The 19708-nt window shown below is 39.0% G+C and overlaps 1 protein-coding gene across 1 annotated transcript; it reads right to left on the bottom strand.

Annotated features, from left to right (window-relative positions):
* Positions 1-16752: 16752 nt before the first annotated feature.
* LOC109220425 lies at positions 16753-18263 on the bottom strand. Its single transcript, XM_019384898.1, has 2 exons — positions 17686-18263; positions 16753-16879 (listed from the first exon to the last, which is right to left on the bottom strand). Exons 1-2 carry the CDS (start codon positions 18261-18263, stop codon positions 16753-16755), a joined length of 705 nt encoding a protein of 234 aa, XP_019240443.1.
* Positions 18264-19708: the final 1445 nt, after the last annotated feature.

The raw sequence follows: 19708 nt of genomic DNA, 5'->3' as shown, positions 1-19708 counted from the left end.
CTTACCTGTATGAGCTTTATCGCTTGGAAGTTGTGAGGTAATATCGTACGAGCGGTCCTTTCTCCCTTGAATGCTTACTAGCTGGTAGAGTCTTGTTAGAGAACATCTGCACAGGCATACACGTAGCTAAATACTCCTATTAGAGGTGATTTTCTCCTGATTTTTGCTAAAGGGTGGAGGTACGCCCCGGTTATCCATTATGTTTGTGAGAGCGGCCCTAGCTAGCCAGTTAGTTGTCAGCGTGACCATGAGATTGATGGGGCACAGGGTGCCAAGTGTTAGGTTTCAGATGCCGTGTCTTCGTGAGTTATGGTTTGTCTGAGACTTGGTGAAATTGTGGAAATAGTTGAGTAAGACCTTTGTGAGCATCATTGTAGGATATGAGTTATTGACTTGTTTTCTCCTCGTTGTGCTATGACTTTAGGATTGGATTGTGATTTTACCGCCATTCGTATCATCATTTATTATATTCTCGTTGTTACTTGTTGTATTTTCCCCTTATTGTGAATGGTAGCATTTTGGGTCATTCATGCAGTCTTTACCCAATTATATGTCGTTTTCCATTATTCCTATGATTATACTGTTTATTAACCGGTAGGTGCCTCGACTGTTCCTCGTCAGTACTCCACCGGCGTTAGTCTTGGTACTTACTGGGCACCGCCGTGGTGTGCTCATGCTACTCTTCTGCACATTTTTGTTGTGCAGATACAGGTACTCCCGCTCAGTTCTGTCAGCCTTGGAAGGAGGCGTACCGGTAGAGACTTCAAGGTATATCTGCTACGTCCGCAGACCTAGGAGTCCCTTTCCAGCCTTCTGTAATAAGTATAGCTTTCCAGTATTTCTCATTTGTACAGATATTCTTGAGTCAGAGCCTCTTATGTATCCCCTTAGCTTGTGATTTGTGAGTTTCCGGGTTTTGGGAGTTTGTTAGCTTCGAGAATTGTTGTGATATGTGCCGAGCAGCACCTTAACACCGTTTTATTTTACCAGTTCAGTTTTGTTTATTTTCTTCCGCAATTATGGTCTATATTCCGCATTGTTAGGCTTACCTAGTCATAGGGACTAGGTGCCATCACGACATGTTCTTGCATGGTGAACTGGGGTCGTGACACCTTGTGCTTGTAGGGTTGCTTCTGAACTGTTATTTTGACTGCCTTCCCAGTGGTACTATCTTTTATCCCTGTAACACTCTTACGGTACCTTTAACTACCTCTACTCCTATTTGAATATATCTCAAGAGTTATAATGACATTACTGCAAGGCTAAATCCTCCGTGTTGGGGGGTTTACTACATTTATCTTGCATGATCTGCTGATTTGTCTGTAACTTCTTGTCTAGTCATGACTAGGCTTTTCCGGAATCAACTACTAACTATTTGTCGGCCCATTCTCATATCCATATTCCGCGTAATCTTTCTTGGGTTATTACCTTGTCTTAACTTACCACACGTGCTGGCTCCTTACCTAACAATAACATCTCGGGCAGGAACCCTTACTTCCTTTTCTTGTCGTCGTGCTTACATAACGTCCTGGAATCGTAGCATATCTGTATGCTTTGAATAAGTGCAATCTCATCCCTTTTTCATTCATTTCTTTTTCTTTTGCATTCTTCCTTTACCATTCGGTAATTACTAGAATCGCTTAATTCTGACTTAATGTCATATCACTCCATATTCCCCCCTTTAAGGGAGTACTAAAATTTAGCACTATGACGATCTACTATAGGTGTTTTACCACTTCATATTTGGCATCTTTTCACATCATCGATGACATTTACTCGTCTTGCGGTAATCCTTCTGTGCCAAGGATAACAAAATTCCTTACTTACGAGGGTGACACCTAGTGTAACTGGCACACACATTTCTTTAAACTTAACCTTGCTCACATTGCTTGCTTTAGAGAAGCGTCTGCCTGAATGACCATTCTCTGAATTTGTCATGAATCTTCTTCTGTTGTCCATTCTATTATTGCTGGAACAAAATCCGAAATTCCCATGATGCCGATTATTATCAAATCACCCCATCCCTAATTCATGTTTAGGTTATCTTGTTCACCAATCCATACTGGTTTCTATTACTCTGGGTCTAACTTTTCCTTTTGGTAATCGCGTTAGAATTGCGAACTTATTTCTCGAAATGAAGATGTGACTTTATGACCTATTCTTTTGTTGCCTCAAGGTCTGTCACCTCTCGTGTTTTCCTTCACTTAACTATAGACTCTGTAATACTGTCATCTTTTGATCTACTGTTGCCATCATTGTATCACATCTTACTCATAATGCTTCCTATCTCTCTTCTTATTTCCCTGCTAATATTTATGCTTATCTCTTTCTTTTGAAAACTTTAATAAGACATTCTTTTGCTTTTTGCTCCCCCTGCTTCATTAATTGGCTCTTCGGTTTGCTCAACGTTTTTGCTCTACTAGGGATGGGAGCCACACTAAGGTAGTATTTATCCCCTTCCAGGCTTTCAGTGCCTATCTTTGTAGCACTCATATCTAGTTGTACTATTTTAGAGTGCGCCATCTGGGTGTCTCACAAGGAGATCTATTACCACGTTTGCACTATCCATCAGAAATGTCAACTAACTCTGCCAGTCCATCAACTATTTTGGGTTACTATATCCCCAGCCGGAACATGATAACTCGTCCTTCTCTTAAACTATGTATGTTAGCTCCCAATAGGGTATAACTGAGATGGGTGTGGCTAATTATACATACCTCTGTTACTGTTGAGGGTAACTCACAATGCTTATACTTTTTTGCAGGAACTGTAATAGTGATAATCTTCATTAACTGGGTGCCTCATACCCTTCTTCACCTTGCTTCTTTTACTTCTTGAAACTTGTATTTATCTTCTGAATCTCTCATTGTCTTTCACCATAAAGGTGGATAAATATTCTTGCCTTAAGGTTCCTTATCAAGAGGCTTACACGTCTTAGTATACACATTGTCGCGTCCCCTTTTTTCCATCTTTGCAGCGGAAGTCAGGGTCTCAACATTCATTTGGGACAACTCGTTTCCTTTTGGGAAAGGGGTACAAAAGTTGAAGAGTCGCCACCTAACGGATTTAAGGTGCGTTAGGGCACCTATTGCAAGTAAATCATAAAACCAAATTGTGTTACCTGAGATTGGGTAAGGGCTTGAAATTACCTTGAGGGGAAGGTGTTAGGCACCCCTCGAGGTTCACAACGGTGGGTCCCGGCCAAACTCATTTTGTGAATTAGTCATTTAACAGATAGGTAGTCTAAGAACACATATAAGATAAAGGAAATTTAACAGATAAGCACATATAAGATAAAGGAAATTTAACAGATAAGCAGTCTAAGCACACATATGTAAATAAGATTAGGGAAGTCCTAGGTTTGTTAGCCTATAGGATCACATCTATACAATACCCAGTTATCCTTCCTCAACTAGAGGGGCTACACGTGGTATTAGCGCACAGGTCTCATATTCTTTTACTACCCAATTACCCTCCCCTTAGTGGTTATGTAAGCGCTTTCAATTGAACGAACTCTATGCGTGAATTACCCGTTCCTTCCTTGTGGCCCTGGAGGTTTTTCGGACCTATAATTTAAGCAGTTCTAGACTTTCCTAAGGTACTTAAAGGAGAAAGATCTAGGCGACATTCAAAACAATTAGGACTGTCAAGTAAAGAACAATTAAAGGGGCTCATGTTTATCTCCACAAATAAACAGACAGTTAGCACGTCTCAAACAGCAGATTTCAGATATTTCAAAAAGATCCTAGAACAGGATATCTAGGTGAGCATGACAAGTAGAGAATATGCAACATTGTGTTAAGGCGAAGCGATAGAGACCTAATCAGTTTGCCTACTGATTTTAGACCCTATTGAATCTGGGCAGTCACAATAAGCAAAGCATAGTTTCACAGTTTTTATTAGACCTTGATTACCTGTAGGCTTTCCTAGGCGCGGATCTCTAATACCCTATAAACATGTTGTCTAAATGCAGTCAGAATTTTGGGAATCAGTTCAAAATAGTTTGAATTTATTATGTTCTATAGGCGTGTTGGTCGTGCTGAATATTACATTACAGAAATGGTTTATACACACTTATCTCTATGACATCTAAGTGTAGGAATTGTTTTTAAACATTTATATAGACAAGATAGTTATTGATTTAGGCGATGTAGACATGGGTTAAAGCGAATACAAATAGAGTCTTAAGGCAGGATCTCTAATGCACAGAAAGAATGGACGTTTTTATTAGGCGGAATTATAGCAGTAACTTAGTAACAGGATTTCTAGATGATCATGATTATGCAGAAATAGAATTTCGTAACAAATGAGGTAGTGTGCCTATAACATGTTGTCTAGTATGCCAAGTGATCCTAAAAGCATGGTTTCTAATGCAGGTAAACATAGTATAAACCTAAAGCAAGATTTCTAATGCAAGTAAACATAATATAGACCTAAAGGTATGATTTCTACCCAGTTCCCAACAAAAATCATATAAGAATCCCTCCCTTTTACTAATTTTCCCAATATCCGTATACAAAGATTATCATTACAGATCATAAACAAATAAATTACATAATAAATATAAGATATGCTATAGGGAGCCCAAAATAGGCCCAAAGGGAACCTGCAGGCCTTCAAAACAATCCAAGATGCCATAGTCCATAGTATCTAATGAGGTATCGTGGTGCGTCAAAGTTCCCAATGGCCTCAATGACCCCGGGCAATGCTCAGACCAAGATCCTTATAAATAATGAAGTAGTTATGTGCAGTGTGGAAGGGCCAACCCCAGTGTGCCAGAGTTCGGAGGAATCTTATGGATTCCTAGGTAGTACACACACTAGAGGGGCAGAACTTAAATAATCTAAGAGTAGAAGTGAGAGTGCTTGACATAGTTGGAAGAACTTAGTAAAAATAGTATAGAGGTAAAAAAATTTAGGAGTGAAAAGGTATTTCAGGAATGGAAACAGTTTTAAGAAAAAAAAATATTAAGAGTGAAAACAGTTTTGGAAGCAATTCTGAGAAGAACAAAGATTCAATAAACAACCACACAATCACAAAAACTTAGAGTGCCCAGATTCAAAGCCATTTATTACTTAATTCAGTGAAGACAAACAAGTTTACAAACAGGGATCAGGGGGGTTGGGAACATAGGGAGCTTAAATCAGAATCACATGAACATGGATAAGAGGGGAAGCATATTGATCAACAAGTGCACAGAACAAGCAGGGATTGATTGACAACCAGTGACCAAATTCATAACATTAGAATACAAACTACTGATTCAGAGTATTAACAAGGAAATTATATTTAAAGCTAAAGTTATAATAGACATTTAGAGCATAGAGACAGAATGCAGAAATATCCAAATTGAGGACAAGGGTCTACCACACATAATTAGTCATACCAATTGTGGTTAATCATATAAATTAGAAGCCTGAACTACTTAAAATGAGCATGCTAGCTGAAGGAAACAGACAAGAGCTCAAGTAAACATGTTGGCTAAAATAGAAAACAAAAAGATTGAAACCTAGACATGCTGATTAAAGCACTGAACAAGAGGGGTAAAACTTAAGCATTCTGATCAAAGCAGTAAATAGGAAGAACAACTAAGTACATAATCAGTTAAACTAGTGCGGAAATAGGCATGGATTTAACAACTATGGAGCACATAGATTTGAATTTCAGAATGATATTGAAATAAGAACATACTAGTTAAGGAAGCAAAGTGTAGAAAGTAAATCAGGTAGAGTTCCACGGTCTAGCCTTGGCTTTCAGCCGGCTAGACGAGCAATGAGCACAAGTAGCAGAAAGAGAGATGAGAGAAAGTTTGAGTGTGTGTGTGTGTATTTTTGAACTACTGTCCGTGTTCTTGAGAGGTAGAACAAGAGTGTATATATAGCACTTAGGGAGTTGAGCAAATAAGGTAAAGAGAATCAGAAGTCAGTCAATTAGGGGGAAATCAAATAATCACAGAATCAATTCATGTAAGGGAGCCCGGAATAGATCCATTAATTAGGGATAATCACTTAACGGTCACAGCAAAAGGGGGTTAATTAGGGTAATGAATCCAAATCATACCAAATAGGAAATTAGTAAGAATCCCAAAACCATACGGATAACTTATTAAGGCAAGTGTGATCAATTAAAGTCACAAATAAGGGAACAAATAAGATTTGTGCACACAGATTTTAACAGGGCAATATAGGAAATAATCAATAAAACATTCAAAAGAATACTGATTTTTTGGGAAAGAATCACTCAACTTCCATACATAGAAATTTAATAAGTAAAGCTTCACAGAAATACAGAATTCAACAAGAAAAACAGGTTTGAACCATAAAAGAGATTAATTAGGGCAAAATCCCAAAGAAATACTGGATTTTAACAAGGAAAATATTTAAGCCCAAAAACGGAGTAAACTAATACGACTGGTATCACAGAAATAACAGAGTATTGAAACAAAATCGGAGAAACCAGTATTTCACACAGAATCAACTAGGGTTTGAACATTCATGCAAAAATCAGTCAAGATGATGAAGAAACAATTAACTAAACGCTGAGAACTTAGAAAAATCATTTAAGAAAAGTTTTAGATGAACCCTAGTTTAGAAAGAGTGATTAAAAATCAAAATAACCAATTAAAACAAGAGATTTTTTGATGGATGACACTTAATAACATTTGAATCACCTCAGATCTATAAAGACCTGAGAAGAATTGACAGTATCGAACTAGGCTTTTTAGAAAAATAGCAGAGGTGAAGAGACTAGGTCAAGAACCCATAGATTCATAATAAAATAAGGAGGGATCCTTACTTACGAACAAAAAATGGCCTGAGATAGGCCGGTAAACAAAGTTTCAAACCATAAGCGATCGGAGTAGACATAGAAGCACCATAGCAGGGAGGTTTACGCCGGTGACGGCGACTAGGGTTAGGGTTAGGTTGAGAGAAAGTTGAGAGATGAGGGGAGACGATGACGGCGGATTTTGAGAAAATGAAAAGGGTTTGGGGTAGGTTAGGGGTTAATTAAGGTAAGGGTGAACGTGGACCATTGATCTAAAAGATCAACGGCCACGATTGAAGAGAGGTTATTGGGTCGGGTAGGCAGATTGGGCCTAAGGGGTTTGGGCTGGCTTTTTAGGTCTGAAATAAAAAGGGTTATTTGTTAAATACCCAAATAATTGATAAAATATATTTTATAAAATAATTAACTAATTATAAAAAATAATTTTCATGCATGAAAATGCTTTAAGATAATCACTCAATATTTTAAAAATACAATGAGCTATTTTCTGGTAAAATAATGCTATAAGGCATGCATGGTCTATAATTTCAAAGTTATTGCAATTGTAACCCAAAGATGTAGATGTGGCTATTTGCGAAATAATTGGAGCTCAATATATCAAACCGTGAAATTGTTATAAAGTCCTTTGTGATGCAATTTGTAATTAGTTATATAAATAAAATACTTGGATAAATTAATTTAAAAATGTAGAAATTATTGAAAAATATCAATTGATGCTAATCGTAGTTTTGAAGGTATATATGCATTTGAAAAATTTTATAGGGAAAAATTGGGCATCAACAGCTGCCCCTCTTTACCCGGGAAGCATGAAAGAGTTGTCGGGTAAGGATATGATGGCCAATTTTGACCGAGCGAGATGGTTTGAGAGATTTGGGCCGCACCCTGGTTCCTGAGCTGCCTACATATCCCTGGTTTTACAGGAATTAGGTCGTGTGTAGTTCTGGATTCATCGGCGGAATATACCGATGAAGTCATCACAAGAACGGACATGAGACTTTGGAATGGGTGGAAAGATGGTTATAGTTAGCGGTCAGATTTGAGATAATTTTAAAGAATTGGAGCAGGATTGCTCCTGTTGGAGTAGCAGTTGCTTATCGAGTCACCTGCAAGTAAAGAGATACTACAAGTATATATTTGTGCAAAAATTTAAACATGATGCAGATTCCCTTCAAACCATGAGAATTGTCTTTGGACGGTTGAGGATGACGTCCTTAGACCATGATGTCCTGGGCCATGAATTGTTCGGTGGGGGATTCGCAGGCCATGAAATGATGTTCTCGGGCCATAAAAATGGTGCCTCCGAACCATGACGCATTTGAATAATGATATGCAAATTTGAGAGATCCTCAGGCCATGCATGGTGTCTTCCGACTATGAGGATGATGCCTTTAGACAATGACGCCTTTGGACAAGTTGGCAATATTTCATCCCATGAGATGAAATAATATGATGCTAAAATCAACAAGACAAGGCTTAGTCTTGTGAGGTTGAGGGCAGAGCTTAGCCCGAAAGAGGAGCAAATAGATAGTGCCGGAGAGACAGTGCTTAGTCTCGGCAAATAAAGGCGATGATTGGCCTTATGCAAATAGGAGGCAGAGCTTAGCCTCATGCAAGATTCGCGACAGGGCTTAGTCCCATGCAGACGGAAGGCAGAGCTTAGCCTTATGCAGATGTGGAGGCAGGGCTTAGCCTCATGCAGGATTCAGGACAGGGCTTAGTCCCATACAAATGGAAGGCGGAGCTTAGCCCTATGCAGATATGGATGCAGGGCTTAGCCTCATGCAGATATGGAGGCAGGGCTTAGCCTCATGCAGATGGAGACAGAGCTTAGTCTCATGCAAGATTCGGTACATGGAAGGCAGTGCTTAGCCTTATGCAACTGGAGGCAGGGCTTAGCCTCAAACAGATGGAGACAGAGCTAAGTCTCATGAAAGATTCGCGACAGGGCTTAGTCCCATGCAAATGGAAGGCAGAGCTTAGCCTTATGCAAATGGAGGCAGGGCTTAGCCTTATGTAGATTGAGACAGAGCATAGTTGATGACGTCCAAATCCACTACTGAAAAGTAAATGGACACATTCGCATGCAATATAATTTACCCAACTATGAGTCGGGGTCGAATCCCACAGAGAACAATATGTAGGCGATTAGGAATGTAAGAGAATTATCACTTATCGCGCAATGCCAAACACTAAGAATTTGGTTTTTGGAAAATGTTTATAACTAAATGCGAAAATGTAAACTAACCTAGAAAGCAAGTAAAATGATCAATGGCTACAAGTATGGTTGCATCAGAAATTACACTCAAGTAACGATCCAATGTATTTCATGATTTAACAAATATGAGCGAGTATATATTAATTAGCCACGGGTAATAATTCTATATTAGCTTCTTCCGAAGACTAACAAGACTTCCTAATTGAATTATCCCTAAAACAATTAAGAGATTAAGCACTCCCGATTATGGCTACAAGTAGTTCAATCCTATTCCTAGGTAGAATCTAAAAAATGAGGGTTAACGCCTCAAGTTCTTGTTAATTAATCTTTCCCAACCCCAAATTATCTTTTCCAAAATTAATTCGGAGTAAATGGGCGAGTCCTAGGGTTAGCTAATCCCTTTGGAAACATTAAAGAACAAGAATAATTAAAGAAACAACAACTCACTTCATAAATAAATGAAAATCATTCAATACATAAGCACAACAAGGTATTTAATCCACACTTTAAATATGAATATTCCCATAAACAAGATTCAAGTGATGGAAATAAATACTACACACTTAAATATTCAATACAAAGCAAGGAATGAAGAAATAAACATAAATGGGTAAGAAATCCTTAACCACAAGCTTGAAATCTTCAAAACCCAAGTGTGTGTGCAAAACGCTAGCTTCCACCTTGTTCTCTCTAAGTCTAGGAACTCAAAAAATATCCTCAAGATGTCCAGATATTGCCAAAGATATCTTACAAATGAGCTGATTTGGGTATTAAAGGGTTTGGGGTGAAAAATGTGAAATTCCAGAACTGCCCAGTTTTCACGTCCAGTTTCTTCATCGCGTTCGCGGTCAAGCCTCCGCGTTCGCGAAGGCTTACTTTCCTCATTCATCGCATTTGCGTTCACGTTCATGTTCTGCTACATCACGTTCGCATTGTGTACTTCGCGTTCGCGAAGGTCTAGCTGCCTGCTTCTTCGTGTTCGCGTGGTACCTTCGCGTTCGCGAAGGGTAAACCACTGGGCAGTTTCTCATTGTCCATTTTAGCTCCTTTTTTACTTGTTTTTGCTTGGTTTCTTCACCATTACCTCTAAATCACATACAACCTGTAAAATAGAAGTAAATGACATTAAATACACGATTTTATCACTCAAAAATAGCAAAAGTATAGGTTTAAAGACAAGATAAGTTGGTAAAATACCAACTTATCAAACCCCCAAACTTAAACTATTGCTTGTCCTCAAGCAATGAAAGCGACAAAATCTCCTCCCAAGTAGTTAACTCAACAATGCATCCATATCATGCCAAGCCAAATAGGTCTACTATAAGCACAAAAACATGACTTCGATTGGTACCAAGAATTACTCCAAAGAATATGAATTATGAAGCACTTCTCATGAACTTCATTACACTCCAAGTGCTCAAACACTAATGCAAATCAAAGTAGCAATCAAGTCATGACACTAAAGCTTCAAAATTTGCCTCTCTATCACAATTAACTTTCTTTGGTCATTCCATCTAATTGAAAGTGGGATTAAATTCACAACTCAAATCTCATGTGCCCTCACATTTAAGAGAGGATCCCACACTCATTAGTCTTAATTCAAAACAAAAATGGGATATCAAATGGAAAGAATCAACTCAAACCTTCCTTAATTCAAAATCAAGGAAGGTTTCATTTTTTTCTTTTTTTCCTACCTTCCACCTTTTTAACCAACTTCCATATCACAACTTTTCCAACCTTCACCCCCAAACTTAGGCTTTTAGCCTATGTTTACACTTTCAAAGTACTTAGGGAGGTAGGGTTCCAAAAGCTAGATCAATACAAAACAAAGGATTAAAGTTTGTAACATGGTTGACAAAGAATAAGGATAAAGGCTTAAAATGGGTTGACTAGGGAAAATATTCAAGGGTAGGAAATTTAAGGCACAATAGCGGTCCAAGGAAGGCCTAATATCATTTTTCAAACAAAGTTAGTCTATAATTTCGCCTTGAAGCACATTCCGGGAAAGTTCTAGACTACAAGTAATGCAAAAGAACTCACAACAAATCTCACCACACATGGCACATGAACACTCAAGTGGAATACAAATCCAAAATCCATTGAAACCAATGACTCAAAGAGGTTACATATAGCATAGGAAGCTATTTAGTGAATCAAAGAGCCAAAATTTGAGTCTAAAAGTCATGACATCTTTACTTCAATTATTTTTCTTTTTCAACAATCAAAAATTTATATGCCGAGGTTTAAATCATGTTGGCACCAAGCAAGCTACAACTTGGTCAATGGGCACAAACCCCAACTCAAACCATTTATTTTTCCTAAATTAATATAAACTATATCTAACTACAAGACTAATTCCCTTAATAAAGTTGTCTATATATCGCCACTAACATAAAGCATACTATATAAAAAAAAGTAAGAAGCTAATAAAAAATTAAGAAGTTAATAAACATCAAGTAACTAAAAAAAATTTAAGAAGCTCATAAAAAAAATTAAGAAGCTAATAAAAAAATTAAGAAGCTAATAAACATACTAATATAACACATCACATGAAAATACACTAACAACAAAATGAAAACAACTACAATACCAATCTGCCGTATATCCACAATTATACTAGAACCACAGTTATACAAGAACAACAGTTATACAAGAAGACACCCCCAACTAATGATGTTGCAATGTCCCCAATGCAACTAAACATGATAGAGTAAAATGGTGAAAAGTGTTCCCTGAATACTGCATCAGTCGGAATTGGAGGTGGTGGTTTGAGCTCCAAGTCTGCATCATCCTCATCCTCCGATTCATGTGACCCACAAAATGTGCTCAGCTTTTGCATCATCTTGGACATCAGCTTGCTTTTCTTCTTCTCATGCTCCTTGAATTTTCTCTGCCTCTTTTCAATCTTTCCTTGCCGGCGACTCTTGTTCTCCAACTTGGTGTTAATGGCCTCTATCATGCCCGTGACTTCTTTTTGCTCTTTGACCAAATCCGCCATGGATGGTGGGGCAGCAGCCCCAGTAGATGTGCCAGCCCCAGGTGGGCCAGTGGGAAGGCCAGCTATAAGCTGCCTAACATGCACATCTACTCCATATATCTGGCTGGACAAGTGGCGCATAGTGTGAGGACCGGACTGTAGTGGTCTCATGGGGTCAAAGGACCCGGATGAAGGTGCAAAGGATCCGGCGGGATAAGTGGTGGCCTCGGAGAACTGCCCAAATGAAGAGGAAGCAACATCAATTCTCCTCTTTTTCTGTTTGTCACTGGGTCCCCTTTTCAGCAAGGGATGGATCATCGGCTTTCCTGGACCTTTCCCAACATCATTGGGGCGTGTAGGCACCCCAGCATCATAGCAAAGTCTAGTGATCAAGGATGGAAAGAACAGGCTCTTAGACCTCCCATGAGTGGCTTCCTCAATTTCTCGGACAATGTGTTCCCCCACATTCACAGGTAGTCCATCCATAATAGCAGCAATTATCAGTGCCCTGTCTGGTGTCACATCAGTGTCATTTGTAGAGGGTGACACTCTTGAACAGACAATGGAGATCCATGTCTTCGCCTCAGCCGTGAAGTCATGAGAATCAACTCCCTTGTGCACTGTCATCCACTTCGGAGTAACCCCATCATGTAGCTTATCTACTAGCCATTGGATTCCTCCTGCTCTGGCTCTGTCTCTGTAGACCTCGTTGTCAGCATTGAGGAGGCCATAAACACTATTTATTATCTCAGGACTGAAGTGGACTTGCACGCACCGCACAGTAGTAACAAAGGCACCTTGGACGTCGGTCGTCAAGGCGTTTGCATAGAATTCCAGAACTATTATGTGGTTGGCGTTATGTGGTTGCTCAGCAAAACAAATCAACTTGCTCTCTATCAAGCGCGCGTAGAAGCCCGGCATTTTAGCTTCAACTTTTTCCAAGTTTATGCCTCTTTCCCGGACGATGGTCTTGGACAAGAGTTCATCGTATCTCCGCTCACATGTTGGAGATAGAAACCGCTCACGATCAAAGGCTTCCTCTTGTCCGGGTCCAAAGACATGTTCTTGCACAATTTCATTATGATCCGGTTCCATTTTAAGCACAAAGAACCTACAAAATAGACCAACAATGATAAAAGCTCATACAGACACATAAAACAATGTATTAAGGCCAAAGAAATGGGCGAAAAAGGTCCAGGGCAGAGCTGTGCGAAGCTACTATTTTTTGCCAATTTGGGGCTGCCAGTAATTGCTCTTCGCCTTCGCGAGCAGATAACCGCGTTCGCGAAGAGCAAAATATTTTTACCCAGACTCAGACCTTCGTGTTCGCGAGCAGACAACCGCGTTCGCGAAGGTCAAATTTTCTGTCCCCCACTGTTATGCCTTCGCGTTCGCAGGAAGACCCACACGTTCGCGAAGGTTATCTTCCTCGCCCAGAACATGTTTTCTCTTAGGCTTTTCTTCAAACAGTTGGGGTGCCCATTTTTCTTTGTTCATTAACAGAAAATTTATGCACAGATCTTACCCAAAATTTTCTTAAAAACAACCACTCACACTCAACCAATCTCACCCAGCAAGCAACAACCAATTTCAAGCATAAATTTTGCAACTTAATACTCAAAATTTGAACCCTAAGGACCAAACAACAATGTGTGCTATTCTATTGTTTCACAATTTACACCAAGAAGGAGACGAAAGATTTGATAGGAGAGTGAAGAAATTACATACCTTAAGAATGGAGATGAAAAATTTCAAGAAACTTGAAGATTTTGGATGAATTGATTTTTGGGGCTTAAGGAGTGTAGGGGACTGTTGTTTGAGCAAAAAGGGGTGTATTTTCTCGTTTCCAGTAGGCTATTGTGTTTTTAACTCACCTGACCCTACGCGTTCGCGTTGTGAGTTCGCGTACGCGAAGGCGTGAATTTCTGGACAAGGTGGCGCGAACGCGGTAACAGTATCAGCGAACGCGAAGGGTTTTACAGTTACTAAACCTCATCGCGAACGCGTTGTGTAACTCCGGCGAATGCGAAGTGTAACTTTTCCTGCACCTTCAACAGTTCTGGCAGCTACTGGTGTCTTGGCCTTCCGGGACACCTCCGACCTGCTCAATCAACTCCAAAAAAATCTAAAACTTGCGCAAGATTAGTCACAAATAATATTCTAAAGCTATTCTAAAAAAGAAAATTTCAAAATTGACTTAAAAAATTTTTGAAAAAACGCATGGGTTGCCTCCCAACCAGGCTCCCGCATTTAACGCGTGGCAGCGAACGCGAAACAACTTTACCAACTTTTCTCGCCACTTGGATGATATGAACTGGCACCTATGCTTGGAATCAAGCGTTTTTGTGACCACAGCGATGGGGGGTGTAAGTCGATGATCAAGCCGCCAAATCCTTGAAATTCTTCATTTTGCAACTTTCTTGGCTCTCATGTGAGAATGTCATTTTGTTTTTCTGTGTTTCCTTCAAACTGATAAAAAATGGTTATATGGTATCGAAGTTTTTTTCCTCCTCGCAAATCCCCCATTGCATTTGTGTTAGTTAACTTTTCCATATCACCACACACAATTCCAATGTTGAAAAATTCTTGGAATGTGATTTCAAACCTCCAACTTGCAATTTTTCTCGGATTTTGACATCCTCTTTTTCCCCCGGATTAGAGTCAATATCAACCACATTTTCATTTACACCGGTTGACTCTAATTCCATTTTTTTCTCGGCATCATTACTACTCATGAAGTCGGTTGGCGGATGTTCAATTCTTGACTCCTCAAAGTAGAGCTCACTTTCTTCCTCGGAATTGGACTCTTCTTGGCTTTCTTCCATACCCTCAAGTTGGTGGGCATAGTGAGCCTCAACCAATATTTTCATTTGATCTTCCAAGGTATGGATATGTTCATCATTGTAAGCCAAGCCTTGTTTCAAGTCCTCGAGGGCAAAGTTGTGCTTCTCCTCATTATCAAGAATGGTCTCCAACATGAGCATCATTTTCTCATTGTCAGCATTTGAGAGTTCTTCTTGGTTTTGATCAAGTGCCAAGGAAGGATTTCCAAGTTCAATCTCCAAGGAAGGTTCTTGGCTATCATTCACTTCCGAGGCTTTTTGAACCCTTAAGGCTTTGATCATTTCATCTATTTGTGAGTGCAACCTTTCAAGTGCCAAGTCGTTTTGAAGACTATTTTCCAAAAGCTCCTCCAAGGCATTTTTCTCCTTGTTTCCTTCTTCAAGTAAACACTCCAACATAAGCTTGAACTCTCCACTTTGGCCATGCTCAACTTCTTCCACTTCCATGGCCCTATAATTTTCATCACAAAAAGTAGAATTATCATAGTGGGGGCTTGGGGAAGGGAAGCACCAATAAGCACAATCATCCCAATGACCATTTTGAAAACCACACTTATCAATAATACTCCACTCATAGGGTTGAGATTGTGCGCACAACACAATCCACCCTCGGGAGAATTTAAACAATTTTGCCACGAGTGTGGTCCTCCACAATAAGGCCAAGGGTCATCAAAGTATGAACAACTACCATCCGACCAATTTTCATTATATGATGCCATTTTTCAAAAATAAGAAAATAAACAAGAACAAACTAGAAAAAATAGACGAAGGTAAGAAAAATAATTACACAAATTTTCACAAGTTTGGGCCAAAGCACTTACGCTTATTTCTCAAACAACCTAAATTACGCCAAATTGTTCCCCGGCAACTGCGCCAATTTTGATGACGTCCAAATCCACTACTAAAAAGTAAATGGACACGGTCACATGCAATATAGTTTACCCAACTATGAGTCGGGGTCGAATCCCACAGAGAACAATATGTAGGCGATTAGGAATGTAAGAGAATTATCACTTATCACGCAATGCCAAACACTAAGAATTTGGTTTTGAAAATGTTTATATCTAAATGCGGTAATGTAAACTAACCTAGAAAGCAAGTAAAATGATCAATGGCTACAAGTATGGTTGCATCGGTAATTACACTCAAGTAACGATCCAATGTATTTCATGATTTTACAAATATGAGCGAGTTTATGTTAATTAGCCACGGGTAATAATTCTTAATTAGCTTCTTCCGAAGACTAAAAAGACTTCCTAATTGAATTATCCCTAGAACAATTAAGAGATTAAGTACTCCCGGATATGGCTACAAGTAGTTCAATCCTATCCCTAGGTAGAATCTATAAACGAGGGTTAACGCCTCAAGTTCTTGTTAATTAATCTTTCCCAACCCCAAATTATCTTTTCCAAAATTAATTCGGAGTTAATGGGCGAGTCCTAGGGTTAGCTAATCCCTTTGGAAACATTAAAGAACAAGAATAATTAAAGTAACAACAACTCACTTCATAAATAAATAAAAATCATTCAATACATAAGCACAACAAGGTATTTAATCCACACTTTAAATATGAGTATTTCCATAAACAAGATTCAAGTGTTGGAAATAAATACTACACACTTAAATATTCAATACAAAGCAAGGAAAGGAAGAAATAAACATAAATAGGTAAGAAATCCTTAACCACAAGCGTGAAATCTTCAAGACCCAAGTGTGTGTGCAAAACCCTAGCTTCAATACTTGTTCTTCTTTAAGTCTAAGAACTGAAAATAAGCCAAAGATATGCCAAAGATCTCTTACAAATGAGCTGATTCGGGTATTAAAGGGTTTGGGGTAAAAAAATGTGAAATTCCAGAACTGCCCAGTTTTCACGCCCAGTTTCTTCATCGCGTTCGCGGTCAAGCCTCCGCGTTCGCGAAGGCTTACTTTCCTCAGTCATCGTATTTGCGTTCACAGCTTCGTGTTCGCGAAGCTTCATGTTCTGCAACTACGCGTTCACATTGTGTACTTCGCGTTCGCGAAGGTCTAGCTGCCTGCTGCTTCGCGTTCGCGTGGTACCTTCGCGTTCGCAAAGAGTAAACCACTGAGCAGTTTTTCATTGTCCATTTTAGCTCCTTTTTGACTTGCTTTTGCTTGGTTTCTTCACCATTACCTCTAAATCACATACAACCTGTAAAAATAGAAGTAAAAGACATTAAATACATAATTTTATCACTCAAACATAGCAAAAGTATAGGTTTAAAGACAAGATAAGTTGGTAAAATACCAACTTATCAGGTATATGCTTTCTTTATTATAAATCTTTTATTAGAGACATTTGAATTTAACTCTACAACTCCAGTTGTTAACCAATTCCGAGCATCAAATACTTTCCTTACGACCCATGAGGCTTGTTCTTGAGTAGGTATGTTATCTAGATCCTTGTTCATTATATAATGTGTATGCACCCACAGTACCTACAACTTTTCTTTCTTCTGAGTTATGGCTCATAGTAGCTTGCTTATAGCTGCTTTGTTCCACAAGAATAGGTTTATTACATTCAAACCTCCTGTAGACTTGGTCTGGCAAACTGTATCCCATGCAACAAGATTTCTCCTGCTATAGTCTTTAGTCCCATGCCACAAGAAGTTCCTACATACTATTGTCACCATGTTCAGAACCTTTTTGGGAAGCAAAAACACTTGTGCCCAGTAGGTTTGCATGTTAAAGAGTACAATCTGGAGGTCCAGCTTTTAACTCTGGCCACTATCTTATCGACTAGGGGCAAACATTCACTTATAGTAAGTTTTCTTATGGATAAGGGTACTCCTAAGTATTTGAAAGGGAGAGTGCCTAGTGTAAAGTGGTAATGTGATAGAATTTACTCCTTTACATGAGTAGAGACCCCTACCAAGTAGATTGAACTTTTTTCCATGTTGTCTTTGAGGCTTGATGCTTCAGAGAACTTGCCAAAGTATTTCATCTTGAGTTGTATTGAGATAAGATCTGCCCTGTAGCACATCAACAGGTCATCTGCAAAGCTGATATGCACAATCTCTTTTTTTACGCACTTTGGATGATTATTGAAGTCTGGATTTAGCTTCAACTGCTTCAAAGCTCTATTTAGGTTCTCCATTAATAACACAAGGAGATTAGGTGACATAGGATCACCTTGCCTCAGACCCTTCTTTGCATCAAATCTGGGAGTCAACCCTCCATTGATTAGCAGGGAATACCTTACAGTACTTACACACTCCATAGTGAGCTTGGCCAGTCTAGTAGGAAACCCAAACTCTAAGAATAATCCTTCTAGGAAACTCCATTCTACAGAATCATATGTTTTCCTAATATCCACTTTGATCAAGCATCTGGGAGATGATGATTTTTGAGAATACCCTTTCTGTAGTTCCCCTACTATTTGATCTACTACTAGTTTCGGTCTTCCTGTCAAGATCTTTCCCATTATTTTGTAGAGGGTTGTATAACAACAATTGGTCTATATTCCTTGACAAAGCATGTATTTGAAGTCTTTGGTACCAGTGTAATAGTAGTACCATTTACTTCTTTTAGTAGTTTCCCAGTTATAAAAAATTCTTGCACTGCATTGATTCCTTCTTCTCCAATAAGTGGCCTGAACTCCTTGAAGAACTCAGTTGAGTATCCATCTATACCGGGTGCTTTTTCCAGAGGTAGGTCTTCTATAACCTGTATGATCTTCTCTCTAGTTACTGGTAGAAGCATCTGTTGTTGGTGAAGGCCTAGTGTTAGGTTAGGGGCCAGTTTTCTACCTATACTCATATCATGTCCAGGCAAAACTAGAGTTGCTTCCCCAAACAATTTTTGAAAGAACCCCAAGAATTCCTTTTGTATGAAAGGTGGGTCTATTAGTCTCATGTTGGCTTCATTGTAGATAGATGATATTTTGTTCCTTGCCTGTCTAGCTTTCAAGTATGAATGGGAATACTTAGAATTTGAGTTTCCATATGCAATCCATGTGGCCCTGGAGTTTTGTCTGAAGACATGCTCTTATACTCTCTCCCATTTTCCTAATTTAATGAGTTGTAGCTTTTCCTCGTCAATCAATTGTGGATTAATACAGTCCCCATTCAGTGCTTCCTTTGTATGCTTCAGTTGTTCCTTGAGTTTTGTTAGCTTGAGATCTATAAATGACATATCTTTATGCATAGCTTTGGTGGCTTCCTCTATTAGCTTCAGCTTCCTCCATATAGTAAACATAGTATATCCCTATATGTCCCGTGCCCAGGTGCTTGCAACTGCTTCTTTGTATCCTTCCTGTTTCAGTAGGACATTGAGTAGTCTATAAGGACTTTTTTCTTTTGTTCTTTTCGTTTCTGTGTTAAGCATTATACGGTCTAATTTGAGGTCTCTGGCACCATGTAGTTAGCCTCAATGTCATTGTAATAGCTGAACCAGTCTGCATTCCCAAATACCAGTTTATGTGACTGTATATTCTCTCACATGCTTCTATTTTGTTTCTCTAGGAGTATTGGCTTCCCTTTTTTGTGAGTTGCCCTACACCAATATCTTGCACACATTGCTGAAAGTCTGCAATCTCGGATTGGTGTACTGGTATACCATTAATCCTGTCATCCATATGTAGTATACTATTAAACTCTCCAATGATGAGCCAAGGTTCATTGGTCGTTGTATTAATCTATATCAGATGATCCCATAAGGCCTTCATGTATGCTATAGTATGCATTCCATAAACAAAAGTAATGCAGCTATTGAATGTTGACTGTCTATCTTTAATTTGACAATGGACTAGCTGAAAGGTGGAGTCTAATGTTGTCATATCTACTGAATTTGATCTCCATCCAATCCATATTCTACCATTATGAGCAGAGTTGTAATTGTTAATGAACTCCCACTCCACACCAAGCTTTC

This window comes from Nicotiana attenuata, unplaced genomic scaffold (assembly GCF_001879085.1).
Source record: "Nicotiana attenuata strain UT unplaced genomic scaffold, NIATTr2, whole genome shotgun sequence".
Taxonomy (NCBI): Eukaryota; Viridiplantae; Streptophyta; class Magnoliopsida; order Solanales; family Solanaceae; genus Nicotiana; species Nicotiana attenuata.
The sequence above is the reverse complement of the archived record's forward strand: the minus strand, read 5'-3'. Positions and strand labels throughout refer to the sequence as shown.

Bases quoted from the DNA above. Each gene is read 5' to 3' on its own strand.
- LOC109220425 (XM_019384898.1), bottom strand. From the start codon at position 18,263: ATGGGAAAGATCTTGACAGGAAGACCGAAACTAGTAGTAGATCAAATA. The intron at 16,880-17,685 runs GTAAATTCTATC...GCGAACGCGAAG, and splicing joins GTCTCTACTCATGTAAAGGA to GTACCACGCGAACGCGAAGC.